Source organism: Cetorhinus maximus, chromosome 22, assembly GCF_964194155.1.
Source record: "Cetorhinus maximus chromosome 22, sCetMax3.hap1.1, whole genome shotgun sequence".
Lineage (NCBI taxonomy): Eukaryota > Metazoa > Chordata > Chondrichthyes > Lamniformes > Cetorhinidae > Cetorhinus > Cetorhinus maximus.
Window position 1 is genome coordinate 50,980,868 of NC_135900.1, and position 19,791 is coordinate 51,000,658.

The following is a 19,791-nucleotide window of genomic DNA, read 5'->3' on the forward strand; positions in this document are numbered from 1 at the left end:
GAGTTACATTTTGTTGCAGGTGCTAGTGTTAAGGGTCTGTTTCCATAACCCTTGCTCTTGCTGTTCCCAGCCCCCCATCCTTAACAGATGACTTAATTTTGTTCTTGGGATTCTTTCAAGTTTTCAATTCTATATTTGGTCATAAAGATGAGCACAATGCAATGGAAATTAGAAGGCAAGTTCCAGGATTAAGGGCTGTTTGCACTGCTGTTCTGAATCCAGCATTCCATCTGGAAATAGCAGTATTGGCATGTCGTCAGGAGTTCTATAGTAGGAAAGTGTGAGGTCTTTGATCTTAGCAATTCAACAGCAGAACTGTGCAATTTAGGAGGGGAACAGTGCACAGAAAGGAAATGTGAATCATCAGGGAAGGCAGGATTGCTGCACTATTATGAAGGGAAGGCAGTCATAGAATCATAGAAGTCTACAGCACAGAAAAAGGCCCTTTGGGCCATTGAGTCTGCACCAGTTAAACAAGTACCTAACTATTCTAATCCCATTTTCCAGCACTAGGCCCATAGCCTTGTATGCCATGGCATTGCAAGTGCACATCCAAATACTTCTTAAATGTTATGAGGGTTTCTGCCTCTACCACCCTTTCAGGCAGTGAGTTCCAGATTCCCACCACCCTCTGGGTGAAAAAATTCTTCCTCACATCCCCTCTAAATTTCCTGCCCCTTACCTTAAATCTATGCCCCCTGGTTATTGATCCCTCCACCAAGGGGAAAAGTTCCTTCCTGTCTACCCTATCTATGTCCTTCATAATTTTATACACCTCAATCATGTCCCCCCTCAATCTCCTCTGCTCCAGGGAAAATAACCCCAGTCTATCCAATCCCTCCTCATAACTAAAACTCTCCAGCCCAGGCAACATCCTGGTAAATCTCCTCTGCACTCTCTCTAGTGCAATCACATCCTTCCTATAATGCGGATTCCAGAACTGCAAGCAATACTCTAGCTGTGGCCTAACCAGCATTTTATACAGTTCCAGCATAACCTCCCTGCTCTTATATTCTATGCCTCGGCTAATAAAGGTAAGTATCCCATATGCCTTCTTAACCACCTTTTCTACTTGTTCCACTACCTTAAGGGACCAGTGGACATGTACACCAAGGTCCCTCTGATCCTCGGTACTTCCCAGGGTCTTACCATTCATCGTGTATTCCCATGCCTTGTTTGTCCTGCCCAAGTGCATCACCTCACACTTATCCAGATTAAATTCCATTTGCCACTGATCAGCCCATCTGACCAGCCTGTCTATATCCTCCGGTAACCTAAGGCTATCATCCTCACTATTTACCACCTCACCAATTTTTGTGTCATTCGCGAACTTACTGAACAACCCTCCTACATTCAAATCTAAATCGTTCATATATACCACAAACAGCAAGGGACCCAACACCGATCCCTGTGGAACCCCACTGGACACAGGCATCCAGTCACAAAAACACCCATCGACCATCACCCTCTGCTTCCTGCCACTCAGCCAATTCTGGATCCAATTTGCCAAATTGCCTTGGATCCCATGGGCTCTTACCCTCGTTATCAGTCTCCCATGCGAGACCTTATCAAAAGCTTCGCTGAAGTCCAAGTAGACTATGTCAAAGGCATCGCCCTCATCTACACACCTGGTCACCTCTTCGAAAAATTCATTCAAATTGGTCAGACATGACCTCCCCTTAACAAAACCATGCTGACTGTCCTTGATTAATCCCTGCCTCTCCAAGTGTAGATTAATTCTGTCCCTCAGAATTGCTTCCAATCGTTTCCCCACCATTGAGGTTAGACTGACTGGCCTGTAGTTCCCTGGTTTATCCCTTCCTCCCTTCTTGAATAATGGTACCACATTGGCTGTCCTCCAGTCCTCTGGCACCTCTCTTGTGGCCAGAGAGGTATTGAAAATTATTGCCAGCGCCTCTGCTATCTCCTCCTTTGCCTCACTCAACAGCCCGGGATACATTTAATCCGGGCCTGGAGATTTATCTATTTTTAAGCCTGCCAGACCACTTAGAACCTCCTCCCTTTCTATGCTAATTTCTTTAATTATATCACAGTCCTTCTGCCTGATTTCCATACCCATGTTGTCCCTCTCACTTGTGAACACCGACACAAAGTATTCATTTAGAACCCTACCTATGTCTTCTGGCTCCACACACAAATTACCACGATGGTCCTTAATGGGCCCTACTCTTTCCCTAGTTATCCACTTACTCTTAGTGTACTTGTAAAATAACTTTGGATTTTCCTTTATTTTACCTGCCAATGTTTTTTCATGTCCCCTTTTCGCTCTCCTAATTTCCTTTTTATGTTCCCCCGACACATTATATACTCCTCTAGGGTTTCTGCTGTTTAGAGCCCTCGGTATCTGCCATAAGCCTCCCTTTTTCTCTTTATCCAATCCTGTATATCCCTTGACATTCAGAGTTCCCTGGATTTGTTGGTCCCACCCATTGTCTTTACTGGAATATGTTGGCCCTGTACTCTCCATATTTCCTTCTTGTATGAGTCCCACTGCTCTGATGCAGATTTACCTAAAAGTACTCAGTCCACTCTGGCCAAATCATATCTGACCTTATTAAAATCGGCCTTCCCCCAATTTAGAACTGATTTCTGCCCCATCCTTTTCTTTTCCGTAACAACCTTGAATCTAACGGAGTTATGATCACTATCTGCAAAATGCCCCCCGACTGATACCTTTACCACTTGCCCGTCTTCATTCCCTAAAATTAAGCCCAGGACCGCCCCCTCTCTTGAAGGACCTTCTACGTACTGGCTTAAAAAACTCTCCTGGATGCATTTTAAGAATTCCGCTCCCTCTAAACCTATCACACTATGACTAACCCAGTTAATGTTGGGGAAGTTGAAGTCCCCCACTATTACTACCCTATTATTTTTACACTTCTCTATAATTTGCCTACATATCTGTTCTTCTATTTCTCTCTGACTGTTTGGGGGCCTATAGTACACTCCCAGCAATGTGATTGCTCCTTTTTTGTTTTTAAGTTCTACCTATATGGATTCATTTGAGGAGCCTTCTAAGATGTCATCCCTCCTTAGTGCTGTAATTGATTCCTTGATCAATATTGCAATACCCACTCTTCTTTTACCTCCTTCTCTGTCTCGCCCTGAAGACACCCTATATCCTGGAATATTAAGCTGCCAATCCTGTCTGTCTCTCGATCATGGCTCTGTGACAGCAATGACATCATGCTTCCATGTGTTAATTTGTGCCCTCAACTCATCTGCCTTTGTCAGACTCCTTGCAATAAAATAAATACCATCCAACCTTGCCAAACTCCCTTGTACCTTAACTGGCAGTGATTAGCTAGGGTGAGCTATCAGCAATATTTGAGCTCGCCGTTGGCTTTAGCACACTGTGTGACTCAGAGTAGGCAGGATTGCTCTAGGATGTAGTCTATATGAAGTATGTGTTGTGTGTTCAAGTAGAAGTGAATTCCTTCTCTGAGCTACAAGGCCAGTCTAATATTGACCAAGCTCAAGATCGAGTTTTGCCTTGAACGACTTTCCTTTTAAACAAACTAGAGAACAAATTTTCATTTTTTTTGTTCGTCAGGGAATATTTACACTATCTCGATCTCTCACCAGGCAGTTTGCAGGCCCTCCAACCTTCCTCAAACAGCACTGTGGATGTACATACACCACATGGACTGCAGCGGTTCAAGAAGACAGCTCACCACCATCTGGAAGGTGATTAGGGATGGGCAATAAATGCTGGCCTAGCCAGTGAAGCCCACGTCTCTTGAATGAATATAAAGAAACACCAGCCCATGCAACTAACTCCATCATTATTTGCCACCTCTGCTAACTGAACACATTGTCAAATTGCATAGTTTCCCATTGTTCTCCACTCACTATCTAGATAAAGGTAATGTTTTCAGAACTGCATAGCTGTGCTTGTCTTTTTGTGGGACACGTTGAACTCTGTTTGCTTCAGTCCTACTCAAATTTTTCTTTGTTACATTGCCCTGTCAGTGCTATGGCCAGTGACATTTATTACAAGCCCATTAACTCCCACAACTATCTGGATTATACATCTTCCCACCCCAATCCTTATAAGGGCTCAGTTCACTTCTCCCTGCCACCGTTGCATCTACTCTGATGATGCCACCTTCCACAACAATTTTCAAAATTATTTCATTTCCCATAGCAAATAATTCCCCTCCACAGTGGTGGACAAAAGCCTTGAATAAGTTTATCCTACTTCATGTGCTTCTGCCTTGACACCTCCATTCCCTCAGGACTCATAGGTTCCTGTTGTCCTCCTTATCCACCAGCCTCTACATTCAACAGCTCATGTTCTGCCGATTCTACCACCTCCGCACATGTAAATATCTTCTCAGTCAGAAGGAGGTTTTGGAAAGTGGTATGGGAGGTGTTGCATGAAAAGATGCCTGGTGAAGAAGAACATCACTAGTAAGGATGGAGGAAGAGGGAGTCACCCCTTTGGAAAGCAGAGAGGAGGGAAGAACAGTGGTAGAAATGTCAAATGAAGTAAATTATTTTTGGTTAAACTTGTGTGAAGTGTTTTGCTGCTGGGGAATACAGCAGCTCTACCATTCTATCAGCCATAATCACTGCCAGCAGTATCTGCTCCTAAACTTTCATCACTGCTGTTCTGAAACAAGTTATGGGACATAATGCCGAAATGGAATTAAAAAAGCGACTTATGAATTTTCTGTGTCTGCGGAGAAGAGACTTGCTTCCACTCAAATTTTGCAAAACAATGCAACTGAAACCACGAACTCAGAAGAACTACACCAACACCACAACAATCTTTGCCACTACATGTTAGTTATTTTGTGTGCTGTTCACGGCCTTTCCCAAAAATTGGTCAAATCCTTTATGATTCAAAATTTCATCATCGCGAGTGTTATTTTTATTTCCAAAACATCCAAACTACTTAATCATAACACTGTAGAATATCCTAAATGAATATTTCCTTAGTTCCCTTGCTGAGTAAGTCACCTCTCAATTTGTGATACAGACGTTTTAAATTTTCTTTCCATTCATTAAGGGGGGCAGAAGGATAAGATGTGGATGTTGGGCGAAGTCACCCAGTGTTAAGATTAAGCACTCCTACATCAGACTTTGGAAAACTAAATGTGGAAGCCCAAGACTTATTACGGAAGTATATGAAAAGAAGAGTAGCTAAAGTGAGCATTGGTCCCTTAGAGGGTGAGACTGGGGAATTAATGGGAAACAAGGAAATGGCAGAGACTCTGAACAAGTATTTTTAAAAATCTGTCTTCACAGTAGAAGACAAAAAGCATCCCAAGAATAGTAGAAAATAAAGGGGAAAAAGGGAGGGAGGAACTTAAAACAATCACGATCACTGGAGAAAAAGTACTGGGAAAACAAATTGGACTGAAGACTCTCAAGTCCCCTGGACCTGATGGCCTGCATCTTAGGGTCTTAGAGACAGTGGAATAATTAGTTGTAATCTTTCAAAATTCCCTAGATTCTGGAAAGTGATGTTCTTCTTGTGGATTGGAAAACCCCAAATGTAATACCTCTACTAAAGAAAGCAGGAAACTATTTAGTTAGTTAATCGAACATCTGTCATTGGGAAAATGCTAGAACCCATTATTAAGGAAGTAGTAGCAAACTGTTTAGAAAATCGTAATACAATCAGGCAGAGTCAATTTGGTTTCATGAAAGAGAAATCACGTTTGACAAATTTAGTAGGGTTCTTTGAGGATGTAGCAAGTATGGTGGATAAAGAGGAACCAGTGGATGTAATGTAAAGATTTCCAAAAGGCATTCAATAAGGTATCACCTGAAGGTTTACTGCACAAAATAAAAAATCATGATGTTGGGGGTAATATATTAGCATGGATAGAGCATTGGCTAACTAACAGGAAACAGAGTCAGGATAATAGATCATTTTCAGATTGGCAAAGTGTAACTAGTGGAGTGCCACAAGTGCTGGGGCCTCAACTATTTATGGTCCATATTAATAACTTGGATGAAGGTATTGTAGCTAAATTTGCTGATGATACAAAGATAGGCAGGAAATAAAGTTATGAGGAGGACATAAGGAGTCTCAAAACAATAATAGGCTGGGCAAAACATTGGCAGAGTATAATGTAGGAAAATGTGAGCATGTCCACTTTGGCAGGAAGAACAGAAAAGCAGAGTATTATTTAAATGGCCTTTGAAACAGCCCTGCAAATTTTAATTCTTTTATTTGTGATTGACAAATCCATACTGTAGAATGCTGCAGTACAGAGGGATCTGGCTGTCCTTGTACATGAATTACAAAAAGTTAGCATGTCATTAGGAAGGCAAATGGAATGTTGGCCTTTATTGCAAAGGATTGGAGTATGTAATGAAGGAGATCTTGCTATAACTGTACAGGACAGTTGGTGAGACTGCACCTAGAGCACTGTGTACAGTTTTGGTCTCCTTACTTAAGGGGTATATACTTGCATTGGAAGCAGTTCAGAGAACACAAGAACTTGAAGTAGGCCATTTGGCCCCTTGAACCTGCTCCACCATTCATTGAGTTCATGGCTGATCTAATTGTGGCCTTAACTCCACTTTCCTGCCTGCTCCCCCAAAACCCTTGACTCCTGAGTCAAACAAAAGATCTTCTAACTGAGCCTTGAATATATTCAATGACCCAGCCTTCACTGTTCTCTGTAGAGGAGAATTCCAAACTCTAATGATCCTCCAAGAGAAGAAATACCCCTTCAACTCTGTCTTAAATGCGAGACCTCTTATTTTGAAACAGAAGCAGGATTAGTCTGTAATTAAACATAAAATGTAATATAAATGAATTATAATTATCCAGATCAGTTGTGATATATAATAAACATATTCACTCGTGCTTGTGAAAAGTTGGTTGTAACTTTAGCCCTTACAAGTTATCCAGTCAACTTCACTTGTGAACATATTTTTCATCTTTCACCTTAACAGAGTGGAAGTTCTATATAACTACAGGATGTTTCTAAAATAAGAACCAAAACAGTTGAATATTGAAATTCCTTACTTTGAGATCCGTTGGTAAACTGCTGTAGTCTATTTCAAAAGCAGCTTCTAGTTCAAACACACCTGTTGTGTCTTGGGTACTTTCAACTTCCGTTAAAACCTGTAATAAGACTCTGATTTACTTCCTAAACATTATTAATGTCTCTGAAAAGAAACAGTTTTCTCAATTTTTTCCTATCTTCTAGTAATTTTCACTGATTCCATGGCAATAGCCTTTTCTTTTAAATAACCCTTGTACAGAATGCATTGATCATGGCTTCTGTAAGAAACTACTCAACACATTCTACCATACACCTATTAATATAACACTATTTTTTGTACACTTTCCTTATCAGGCCTATGTTGAGCGTGATGTACGTCTTCAAGAGAAACCAACCATTGTAGAAAGCACAACATGGGTATGTCAAGTTCTGATGTTTTGATCACTTTCTTCAGAGAAAGGATTTTAGGATGGCTTCAAACAAAGCAACTTCACACAGATTTTCCTTTATTAAAAAAAGACAGCAGACATTGTGCTTTGGGGTATCCAAAGGCTGCAGAATGTGCTATTTAAATACAAGTTCTTTCTTTACGGCCAAGATTTTCCAGTTGTCGGGCGGGCTTGGCGGGAGCGGTGAAGGAGCTGACCACTGCCTGCGATCGGCTCCGCACCGTGATTTCACACAGGCAGGCCAATTAAGGCCCGCTCTGCGTGGATCACGAGTGGCAAGCATTACCTATGTATGAGGGAGGAGGGAGAGCGGGCCTGGTATGCAGTTCGCGCATGTCACATGAGATGGGACGTGTTTTTAATTTCAAAAGAAAGTTTTTATTTGATTTGTAATAACTTTAGGAAACCTCATCCTGCTCGTGGTTTAAGTTTCCTAAAAAATGTAAAGCCGCTTGACCTTTTTGCCTGCCCGCCAACCGTAAGGCTGGACGAGCAGTATAAAATTCAGATTAATTAGATCCTTAATGGCCTTACAATTATCGGCGGACGTGCAGCCGAACTAAATATTGCGACAGTGCGTGGTGGCGTCGGGATGCACGCCCGACATCATTGTGCACCATTTTACGTTCCGGCGTGTCAGGCATGCGCCGGCATGCTGAATGTAAAACTCTGGCCTATATTTATAATAGATGGAAAGGTCAGCCTGTGAAATCGCATAGATACAAACAAGTGCCATGAGAGGGTCATTTGTCTCATTTCCATCTAATTAGCCAGGATGACCTCATTCATTTTTAAAACAAATGGCAATGTTTTCTTAAAGCCCACACACCAAGTTGGGGAAAGGAGGGGTGAGGGTATCTGGTTTTATTGATAGGCCTATTCTGAAATCACTGTCTGGCAGGAGGTTAATGACACAACACTCCCCATGGCTAGAACACAGAGAGGACAATGGGACTTGGATAGTTGGGTTTTAAACACAAGACTGCGGATTTGGGCCTGGAGTTGGAAGCTAAAATGCAGGAGTCAGTCTTTGCAGTTTGAAGATTTCACAATTATGACAGAAAAGGACAGAGTTGATCCAATCATGATGTTCATTATGATGGAGTTTAAATGTTAGGGGTCATGAGCTAATTGGTTCTAGACTAACAAAGGAACACAAATGGAATTATTTTTCATCTAAATTATAATAGAGATTGAAATAAACAACCAAAGGAGATTATTAAACAGTATAAATGAAGTCAAGAAACAACTAGGAGCATTTGTAGTGCATTAGGAGACTTGGACATGGTCAAAGGCTGGAAAATGGGCTCAGTTTATGAAAAAAGCATGTTGAACTCTGTAGTCAGGCATGTCATCTTGGGACCATATTAACCCCGATGAACTTCCAATTACCTCTACAAAGGAGGATTGTTACAAGTTTGTCATTAGATAATTGACATGTGTGAAGTGTGGTAACCAACTGGTTATGTTAGAGACCTTTAGTTCAACTACCATCACGGTAAGCTAAGAAACTGAATTCACTAAATAACCATGAAAGGTAGCCTAGATGTGACGCCATCCAACAACAACGTGTTTATATAGCACCATTAATGTAGTAAAACATTCCAAGGCACTTTGCAGGAGCATTATCAAACAGAATTTGACACTATGTCACATAGGCCAGATTACCAAAGGCTTGGTCATGGAGGCAGATTTTAGAGCACCCGAAGCAGAAAAGCTGGTAGCATGAAGTCCAGCTCAATGGAGTACTGCCTCAAAAGAATATTTATTTAACTTGGGGTATTTGGTGAATAAAGGAATTCGGCACAGTGAGGAAGATGTGCTGTCCTGGTCTTTTACAAAACAAGGAATGATCCAAAAAAGAGAGTGGGTGACAGTGAGACATGGGAGCTGAAGTCCAGAGGCATTAATTAGGTAAGCAGGTATGTGATTGGTTGGTGAATTTTAAGGTTTTATTTTCTCTAAACTGGGGCAATAGTTTAAACTAAGGCCAAGAAAGTATAGCATTGTATTAAATTTACAGCTTATTTGTTTAATCTACTTGATATGACTATAAATGATCATTGAATAAAGACTTTAATTAATTAAATAAATAAAATAATGCAGGTCAAAGATTTGACAGAACATGCTGTGTGTCTGCACTGCAGAATGTGGGAGTTTGTGTACAGCGAGACTGTCTTGAGCAAACATGTCTGCAGTTGTCTCCATCTTGAATCTCTCTGACTTTCAGTCATTGAGATGGGAGTGCAAGGAGGAGAGAATCCAGCACATAAGGGAGGGGAAGGAGATTATGGAAAGTTTTATCCAGAATATAGCCTCATTCCAAGGGAAATCACAATTTCAGGAAAGGGTGTGACTGACGGGAAGCTGGGTAGTGCTGATTTAGAAGGGGTTCAGAAGGAGGTCCCACAGACACTGGTCCTGTCCAACAGGTACAATGTACTCGCTGCCTGTGCGAACAAGGAGAAACACTGCAGGGAGGATAGTCACAATGCAGTTCAAGGCACGTTGGTTCGGAAGGATGTCCAGGAGGTTGAGGGGGCAGGGGGGGTAATGGAATAGAAATGTGGTAGCAATAGAGGATTCTATAAGTAGGGCGATAGATGGCATACCCTGCAGCCAAGAACGAGAATTCCGAAGGCTGTGTTGCCTAACCAGTACCAGAGTAAGGGATATCTCACAGTGCCTGGAGAGGAACTTAAAAATGGAGGGGGATAAATCCAGTTGTTGCAGTCCATGTTGGAACAAATGAAACAAGTAGGAACAAGGACGAGATCCTGCTGAAAGAGTGTTAGGAGTTAGACTCTAAATTAAAAAAGTAATACCTTAAAGATAATAACCTATGGATTATTGTCCAAACCATGTGCGAATTAACACAGGAGCAGACAGGTCAAGTGATGTGGAAAAAAAGGGATTCCTTTTCATGGGACACTGCATCAGTTCTGGGACAGGAAGGGCTGTTCCGATGGGACCCATGTCCGAAGAAAAAGGGTAAATAGGGAAGTGGCAAAGGTTTTAAAGAAGAGGGAGGGTGGGACCCCTTCCTTCCCCTGTACTCCCTTCCCCCTCTCTCAACCTCCCCGTCCGACACACATATTACCCCCCTCCCGAGTACGGGGGCTGGTGGGGCAGGGGATACAAGGGTTGGGGGGCGTGTGAGTACAGGGGCTGGAGTACAGAGGGGGATGGAATGTGCAAGGGAGGGGGTCTGTGGAATCAATGTGAGCCTCCTGGGGAGTGAACAGGGTGGGCATGGTAGGATGGAATGGTGAGTGAGAGAGGGGACAGAGGGAGCCGGTAGGGTGGGATGGTGAGGGTGCATCGGTACCGGATACCTTCATTGACCCCCTCACCAACCTCACCCCATCTTGACACCTCTTCCTCTCCCATCTCCCGGTACATCTTCCTCTCCACCCCCTTGAGCATCATCCGTTCTGAGCAGACCCTCAATGGTGACTTTCCAACTTCTGTGGACTGCTTTGCAACAGAGTCATGTCCATGAGAATCCACCCACCATGCCATGGGCATTCCTCCAGTGTGCCGTTGGTGTCTGGCTCTGGCATCTTCTGTTCCTGGGATGTCTGCGATGTGAGCAAGGCCCTGGCGGTAAGTCCTGACTTCTGCACGTCACACTTGTCAAGAAGTGTTCTGCACTGGTGTGCAATCATGCCGACATAAACAGACGATCCAGCAGGGAGGGTAGGTGAATCTGGCAGGCTGGCCTTATAATGATATGCAGATGTATTACAATGACGTCTGATGGCGGGGAATGCAGTCCGCCATCGATGGGCTGAGTGGACGATTGCAAACTGGTTTCATGACGTCGTGAAACCAATATTTGACCTTGCCATATTGTCCGCTAACGCCGCTGAGCATACCCATGCCAGCGAGTGATTCCGCCCAAGGGCTTCACAGTGCAGGATACAGAGGCTGACCTGGATGTCAGGATTCTGTTCCTTGACCTTGCTCAAGAATCCTTTGATTTTCCCCATCATGGAAGCTGCTCTGTCAGTGCAGATGCTATTGCACTTTGTCCAGTTAAGATGGTTTTCCTCTGAGCAATTCTTTGCAAAAGAAACTCTTTTTGATAGAATACCTGACAGTGGCTAAGAGCTGGCAGTGTCCATTAATATCTGTGGAATCATCAATTTGCAGGGCAAAGTTGATTTATTTGGCGGAATCAGCTCCCAACATTACTCTCTTAATACTTTTGCATGCCAGCAAAATTAGGTTTTCAGCAATGGTGTGTGGCTTCTTTGATTTCACTATGAGCTTTGTCTTCTTCCCTTACTTGGAAATTCCTTTTAGGACCCCTCCCTGTCTCTTCTCCCCTATTTGGGACCTCTCACTGTTCACCTCCCTTATCCCTCTCTCTGGGACACTTCCTGGCAATGGCGCTCTACACCCAGTCACCAGACCCGGGTTTTCACACCCTTCTTCACATTTTCTGCACAGGCACACAGGGCCTAGGCTGGGCCTGACGAATATTAAGAATCTAAGCTGCGCATGTGCAGCCAGTTCCCAGCTGGTGTATGCGCAGCCTGTTCCCAGTCGGTGCATGTGCAGGGCACCCGAGGTTCATTGCAGTTCTCGACAGCACACTTTGGTCAACCTTCATGGCACACTGCTGCTGTAAAATTTTTTAAATAATTTAATTTGTCTGTTGCATTTCTTTTATATTTAGTGATGAATTTTATTTTGCAAGTTATTTCAGCTAGGAATGCACAGTGCTGCACATATATGGTACAGTATTTCAACTTGTACATTGTTTCCTTCTGGGCAAGAAATGTCCAAAGGAACGCAACTCCAGCTTTAACACTGATTCCTATCGAAAAGTATAACTCACTCTTTTCTTTCATGGGGTGGGGGCATCGCTGGTCAACCAGCATTTGTTGCCCATCCCTAACTGTCCTTGAACAGATCTTGCTAGGTCATTTCAGAGGGCAGTTAAGAGTCAACCACAATGCTGTGGGTGTGGAGTTATGTCAGTCAGACCAGGTAAGAATGGCAGATTTCCATTCCTAAAGGGCATTAGAAAACCAGATGGGTTTTTACAACAATCAATGATAGTTTAATGGTCACCATTCCAGAGACTAACTTTATACTCCAGATTTATTTATTGAATTTACATTGTACCAGCAGCCGTGGTGGGATTTGAACCTATGTCCCCAGAGCATTAGCCTGAGTCTCTGGATTACTAGTCCAGCGACATTATCACTACGCCACCATCTCCTTAAAGTCATTTCATTTAAAGTCATAATTTTCAGGAATGCAACCACAACTTAAAATGAGGATGTACTGTACATATCAGGAAAGGATTGAAAAGCTGGGTCTTTGGACCCTCTGGACACAAGTCCTGTCATCCCGCTAAGTTATTACCCAGCAATAGGTCGACTCCATGCAGTGGTAAGCTTGGAATGACCCCAAACTAGCCTGGTAAGCAGCTTACTCTTCAGGTTAATTATTACCAAAGGAACCTCTACACATAGTCCAGTAAGTCCCTTAACCAGAACTTTGGTAACCATGCTGCTTTCAGGTGAACATGTCCATCTCCTGCCATGAGCAAAGTTTGCCAGCAACCAGTATCCCTGAGAACGCTGATCTCCTTTTCTGGCTTTTTGGAAAAGCTAGGGGTCATTTCCCCTTTAAGCAAAAAATCCTGACAAACATCTGGGTCAGTTGCTGGGACATTTGAGCACAGACCCACAATTCTCATGGCCGTTGCCAAAGATTTAACCTCAGAGCCCCCTGTTGGTTTACCCTGGTATTTCCAACACTCCATCTTCACATGAACGAGCTTACCACAATTAAACAAGTTGGAAGAGTCCGTTCCTAACTTCTTTTCGAAGTTGGAGAACAGTTTGTCTTTTCTGCCCCAATCTCCTCCTTTGAGCTTTTTCCTCCTTCCCTCTCTGCCCTTTCACTGTTGTCCCATTTCCCATTGTTCTCCCACTTTCTGTCCTTCCCAGACCTCTGGAGATTATTTAGGTAAAGTTTTGCTGCATTAAAGGGTATGTGGGTCAGCTGATCATCATCTGCCATGATAGCAGAGTCTCATACCCTTGTTGCCCTTTGCTCTTCAATATGGGATCTGATTTTAACAGGACACTGTTTATGAATTCCTTCAATAAAATTATTTCACTTGTGTTTTTGAAAGAGGGGTCGAATTTTAGGGACCTTACCCAGCAATCAAAAGCCATGTGTTTCTCTCTCTCTCAAACTCAATGTAGTTTTGGGCAGGCCATTTTTGGGAATTTATGGCAGTTTGATCCCAGAACTAACATGTAGACATTTAAAATGACAGTTTTTGTCTGATCATAATCCAGAGAGCTTTCTTCTGATAGCATGGAATAAGATTTTCATGCCCTATCAACTAATTCACCCTATAAGAATAGTGTTCAAGACTCTTTTGGCCATTTTAATCATTAAGCAATTTTCTCAAATGATTTGAAGTAGAATTCAACCTCTTCTTCACTCAACTTTGGTACCAATTCTAAACATTTCAGAAAATCAAAGCTCTGCTCTGAATTGGAATCAGACTTAGAATCAGAATTTCTTGTGGCTCCCACAATGTTCAACTTCAGTTTCTCCTTTGTCAATTCAAACTGCGGGATCTCTTTCTCCCGCTGCAATTCCATTTCTCTCTCCTCTCTCTTACGTTTCTCTTTCCCTTACTCTTTTTGCATTTTGAACTCTAATTCCACCCTTCTTATGGCAATTTCCTTCTCCATTTAGATTCTAGCTAACACTACTTTGTCATTTTCTGCTTCTAAATTTGCTGCCTCTGATCTGGTTCAAAATCAAAGTAATTACCTAGGATTTAGATTAATTTGGCTTTTTTCTCTTTAGGTCTAATGTTTACATCCACCTACTTGCCTAGTTCTTAGTTCTTTAATATTTAATGCTTTTAATGTTGTCCAAGTTGCCTCACCCTAATGTACAAAAGCTCTAGCATCAAATGTGGCCATCTTAAATACCTAGTACAGTGAAATGAGAAAGCTCGTGGATTGATTTTTCCTTTTTTTTCTAGCTCCAGTAACCAATTTTAAACCTCCCACTTCCACCTTTATTGCTGTCCAATGGTTTCAAATTCTGGATTCAAGCCCCCAATCTGTAACAGGCGGGGAGAGAGATTTTCTTCTTTCTCCTCATCTCTCAGTTGTCCAAAAAAAGATGTTTTAAAGGGACTGTTTAACCATTTTTGAGTGTCGTGATTTTCAGTATTGAACATGAAGAAGGCTTTCAGGTAAGCTTAAATTAGAAAAGATAATGTTTATTCATACAATACCCCAAAATGTAATTGCAATGAAGCACACTCACTCCCTCATGCACACAGACACATACAGAAGGAAAGATAGATTCTATAGAGAACAAAGAATGCAGCTAGATTAAATACAAGAAGCAAATCACAAGGTTAAATAGTCCTTTAAGGTGCACTCATTGTATGCCTGGATGGGTTCTCTATCGTGATCTTTGGAGATAAATGGAAGTTGGAAGTCTCTGAATTTCCAAATGAGGTTATGCCCCAGTTCTATACAGGTGTATCTTTGCAGGTGAATACGAATTAATCCCCCTCACACTGCCTGAGCTGAATGATTGTTAGGCAGGATTCTGTTCTCCTGGCTGGAGGAATGCTCCCTTTTGTCCTGATGATTTCCATACTGACCTAGTTCCTCTCTCGTGCTTGAAGAAAGTTAAGATTGGAAATCTGAAGACAGTTCAATGATCAATGCCTCCATTGTCCACATAACTGATTTGAAGTTAGAAGCCATGGCTACACAATTGGGTTTTAATGGTGGTTGTTCACATCTGCTTATGATGAACTGGTGTCTACACAACTCTCTTTAAGTTTTAAACTTGGAGACATGAAGTCTGGACTTGAGTTTTAGGTATATACCCAGTCAATAGGAGGTGTAAATTTACAATTGGTTTTGCATTGTGAATGTCTATTCAAAGGTGGGCCTTCCACCTATGGTCATTTACATTTTAAGAACTTTCCAGAAGCATGTTGAGACACGAGTTAATCCTTTGTCTGGAAATCACAAAAAGGTCACCTGACCCTCAGCAGAATTCTGACCACTTTTTAACGTTAATTTCAAAAAGTCCATATTGACTGAAGTCTGTATCTTGAAAGTTAGGAATATTGGGCTGAATTTCCATAGAGTCAGGAACCTTTTAAAAATGGTGGATGTGTCCCAATTCTGGGATTCTCGACCCATTCCTGGGCTGTCTGATTGTGGGGATTGCCTTTAACAGGTGCCGGTTAGTTCCTGTCAAAAGCTTGTACCCGACGCTCCCGATCTGGCCGGCTCCATTGCAGGGATAGGCATGTCCTGCTCCTCTGCAATTTTCATGGAGTCGGGCCAGGATTTTAAAGAGCCGTGGTTCATGGCCCCACAGAGCAGTGGTGAACCATAGTCTCCATGAGAGGACCTTTTAAAAGGCGAGTTCAAAAGGTGCTCTTCACGCCCCCATGCCAAGTTAAGCCACCCCGCACCCACACCCCATGTTACCTCATGCCCCCATGGCCCCTCATGCTCCCTATGCCAAGCTATGGCAGTTCCATGCTCATTGACCCACTGTACATTGCATAGAACCAATGAAATCTATAGTGACAGTAGGATGTCTAAAAAAGTTCTAAAAAGTAATTCATTTGTTACTTTCTGCTATGCTTAAAAAAGTAATTTCACTGCAAGTAATAAAAATGTCAATTATCCAGACCCTTTAGAGGAGGTAAAGCATGGTTCAGCAAATAGGCAGCTGCAAAAATATCATTGTGGATAAGAGCCAAAGGCTGGACAGATATAATTTTAAAAGTACAGTTGTAAGTGAATAGGGAGAGGGTTTCTTCCAGTGGTGGACATTGTTCACTATTAATGTCTTCTGAAGTGACCTCAGAACTGACTCAGTATTAAAACACTTCAAAAAGTGGGCCCACCACCACCTTCCCAGGACAACAAAGAATGGCGAGTGGAGTGGGTCTAAGACTAGTGTTTTAAACTCAAATAGGGCAATTATGAGGGTATGAGCTAGCTAAAGTGAATTGGGAAATTAGGTTCAGAGATAGGTCAGTAGAGATGCAGTGGCAGACATTTCAGCAGAGATTTCACAACACTCAGCAAAGGTACATTGCAGTGAGAAAGAAAGACTCTGGGGGAAAACGCACTATCTGTAGCTAACTAAGAAAATTAAAGAAAGTATCAAATTGAAAGAAAAAGTGTTCAATTCCATGAAGGTTAGTGGTAGGTTAGAAGATTGGACAGAATATAAAAAAGAAGCAAAAAAAAAAATGACTAAAAGAATAATAAGGAGGGAGAAATTAGAGTACCAGAGAAAGCTAGCTGGAAATATAAAAGCAGAGAGTAAGAGTTTCTACTTACATTTTTATTTTTTAAATACCTGTAAAATGAACATTGGTCCTCCAGAGGGAGAGTTGGGGAATTAATATTGGAAGATGAGGAAATGGATGAATTGAACAATTGAACATAAATTGGATAAAAATAACATCCCAGAAATAATTGTGAATTAAGAGGTGAAAGGCAGGCAGGAACTTAAAACAATTACAATCACCAGGGAAAGGCTACTAAAAACTAGAACTAAAGGCTGACAACTTCCCAGATCCTGATGGACTTCATCCCAGGGTCTTAAAAGAAGTGGCTGTTGAGATACTAGATGTACTGGTTTAAATTTTCCAAAATTTCTTAGGGCAGGATCTTCTGGTCAGCGAGCAGGCCAGAAGATCCTGCCCTAAGAAATTTTGGAAAATTTAAACCAATACATCTAGTGGGGCCCACTCACCGACTCGTAAAATGACGCAGGATGACATCGGGTGGAACTCCCGACCTCACCACGTGTCATTTCCATTTTCAGGTCGGCGGGGGCGCAGCCGAATCAGCTGCGTGCCCGCCAATCTGTCAACGGCCTATTGAGACCATTGAAAAAGTAATTAACATCATTAATAATGGGAGAGACCTGAGCTAGGGGACACAGCTTAAAAATAAGGGGTTTCCAATTTAAGATGGAGATGAGGAGAATTTTTTTTCTTTCAGAGGGTCGTGAGCCTATGGAACTCTCCTTCCCATAGAGTGGTAGAGACAGGGCCTTTGAATATTTTTAAGGCAGATTCTTGACTAACAAGGGAATCAAAGGGTACCCGGGTTAGGCAGGATAATGGCGTTGAGACCAAAATCAGATAACCATGGTCTTATTGAATGGCGCAGCAGGCTCGAGGGGCTGAATGGCCTACTCCTGCTCCTAATTATATGTTTGTACATGGCTTTACCATCATCACCCACATCCCAAGAATAAATAAGTTTGAGATGTCACTAGGTGTCACTGTGTTGAACAGTACAAAATATAAAATGTTAAGTGCATTGCCATAATCCTCCCTGGCCACTGCATGGACACTAAACATAACTCAATGAACAGCTCCAGCTGTGCAGGTTCAACAATTGCTAGGCTGTTTACAAATCAATTGTGGTTGGTACTGAACAGTGGATATATGTATTCCCATACTTAGCTCTTGGTAATGGCTTTCAACAATTATTGTCTGCATTTTCAGAGTTTCATCATTAGCTCTGCAGTGGTCCGGTGCCTTCAGCATGGCTACATATTACAACTTGTGACATATTTACTATTAAATGCAGTGTGACAAAGCACACTGATACTTATGAACTACTTAATCAAGTTCTGTGCGTGATAGGCTTTGGCAAGACCTGTCAGTTATGAGCTTTACTCCTCCTGCAAGGTACTCAGCGACAGGTTTAGGCCAGAGCTCTCCCTCCTTGCTACTATTTGGCTCCCCAGCTGAAACAACTCACAACTAAACATTCACAGATCATTCTGAAAGTAAACATGAAAAAAATTCTGGTAATGTCTACCTCACTAATTTCTTCCAGCTTGCCTTGGAGGAGTTCAATCTGTACATTTTGGACTTTGCAGACGAGTAGAAGATTGTGCCTCTCCAGCCTTTTATGCTCTATTGAAGTTTCCACAGATACATACTCCTTCTGAAGCTTTGAAAGCTCCCTGGACACAAACAACACACTGTCATTTTTTGTTTACATTCCGGCTTACAGTGTTGATTTTACAATTGTGTCAAAACACAAAGAGAAATTTACCACTCAAGTGCTATTGGTCAAACAAAAGTGTTCATGCTTATCTGAGAGACCTTGCGCTATATTTGCTCTTGTGATGGACTGATTATTGAAGGGGCAAAATCTGAAATGGGAAGTACTTTTTGTTCAAGCATGTCTCAAAATAACATACTTATTGTGATTTTAAAAAACGGAATCTAGGCTACACTGGCAGAGAAGTAACTTGCAGCTACTCTGGTGAAAGGTAACGAAGGGCCTTCTGCTTCAGGGAAGATTCTACTGGTTGGTAAGCTAAACTTACACTGTCTTTTGTCCTCTTTGTGTGTGACGATCCCAGGCAGTGGAGGCACTCAGGTCAAAGCCTCCCTGTACATGGACGATGTTGCCGTCTTCTGCTCGGATCTGCTGTCGGTGAGCAGACTGATCAACGTCTGCGACCAGTTCGAACTGGCCTCGGGAGCCAAGGTAAATCGTGGGAAGAGCGAGGCCATGTTCTTTGGGAACTGGGCTGACTGATCCTTTGTCCCCTTCACTGTCAGGTCAGGCAGCCTGAAGGTGCTGAGGATATGATTCGGAGGGACCGGGGCAAGCATTAGAAACCGGAAGGACCGAGTGTCTATGGTGGAAAGAAAACTGGGCATGTGGGAGTGATGCTTCCTCTCCATTGTGGGTAAGAACCTGGTCAGCAGGTGTGAGGCACTCTCGCTGTTGCTGTACGTGGCGCAGGTCTGGCCCATTCCTCACTCCTGCGCAATGGCGATCACCTGAGTCATCTTTTGCTTTATCTGGAGGTCGAAAATGGATCGTGTCTGCAGGGACGCGATGTACAAGCCTCTAGATAAAGGGGGAAAAAACATGCCCAAATCGCCCTCATCCTGATGGCTACCTTTGTGTGTGGCTGCATCAAGCTGTGCGTAGACCCTTGGTACGCAAACACCAAGTGTCACTATGTGCTGAGGTTCTACCTGTCCCCGATGTTGCGAAGGATGGGTCTGGCCACACTGTGGCGGAACACTCCCAAGTAGTTGGACCGTGCCGTACCACCTATCCCTCGTGGAAGAATTTATGCAGAGAAACACTTTTGACCACAAGTCCATCAGGCAGTGGTCTGCACATAATGTCCTAGAGGCCCTGCAGGAAAAGGAGATGGTGGGCCCTGTTGGATGGTTCCCTGAGCTAACTGTCAAAGTCATTTGGCAGAATGCCTCATCGCCAGAACTTTCCAACAAGCACCAAGACGTATCTTGGCTGGTG

The 19,791-nt window shown here is 42.7% G+C and overlaps 1 protein-coding gene across 5 annotated transcripts in view; it reads right to left on the minus strand.

Annotated features, from left to right (window-relative positions):
- Positions 1–19,791, minus strand: part of LOC144696692 (structural maintenance of chromosomes protein 1B-like) — a 192,888-nt gene that overhangs the window by 34,547 nt on the left and 138,550 nt on the right. The window contains exons 18-21 of one of the 5 annotated variants that reach the window (XM_078568298.1): positions 18,322–18,469; positions 18,177–18,181; positions 11,753–11,772; positions 7,013–7,098 (exon numbers count right to left, since the gene is read on the minus strand). In XM_078568298.1, the coding sequence (XP_078424424.1) occupies positions 7,013–7,098; positions 11,753–11,772; positions 18,177–18,181; positions 18,322–18,469 (259 nt within the window). Of the gene's footprint in view, positions 1–7,012; positions 7,123–10,479; positions 10,508–11,752; positions 11,773–13,299; positions 13,352–18,176; positions 18,182–18,321; positions 18,470–19,791 lie in introns of all 5 variants that reach the window. The other 4 variants (XM_078568296.1, XM_078568297.1, XM_078568295.1 and 1 more) reach the window with 4 other exon arrangements.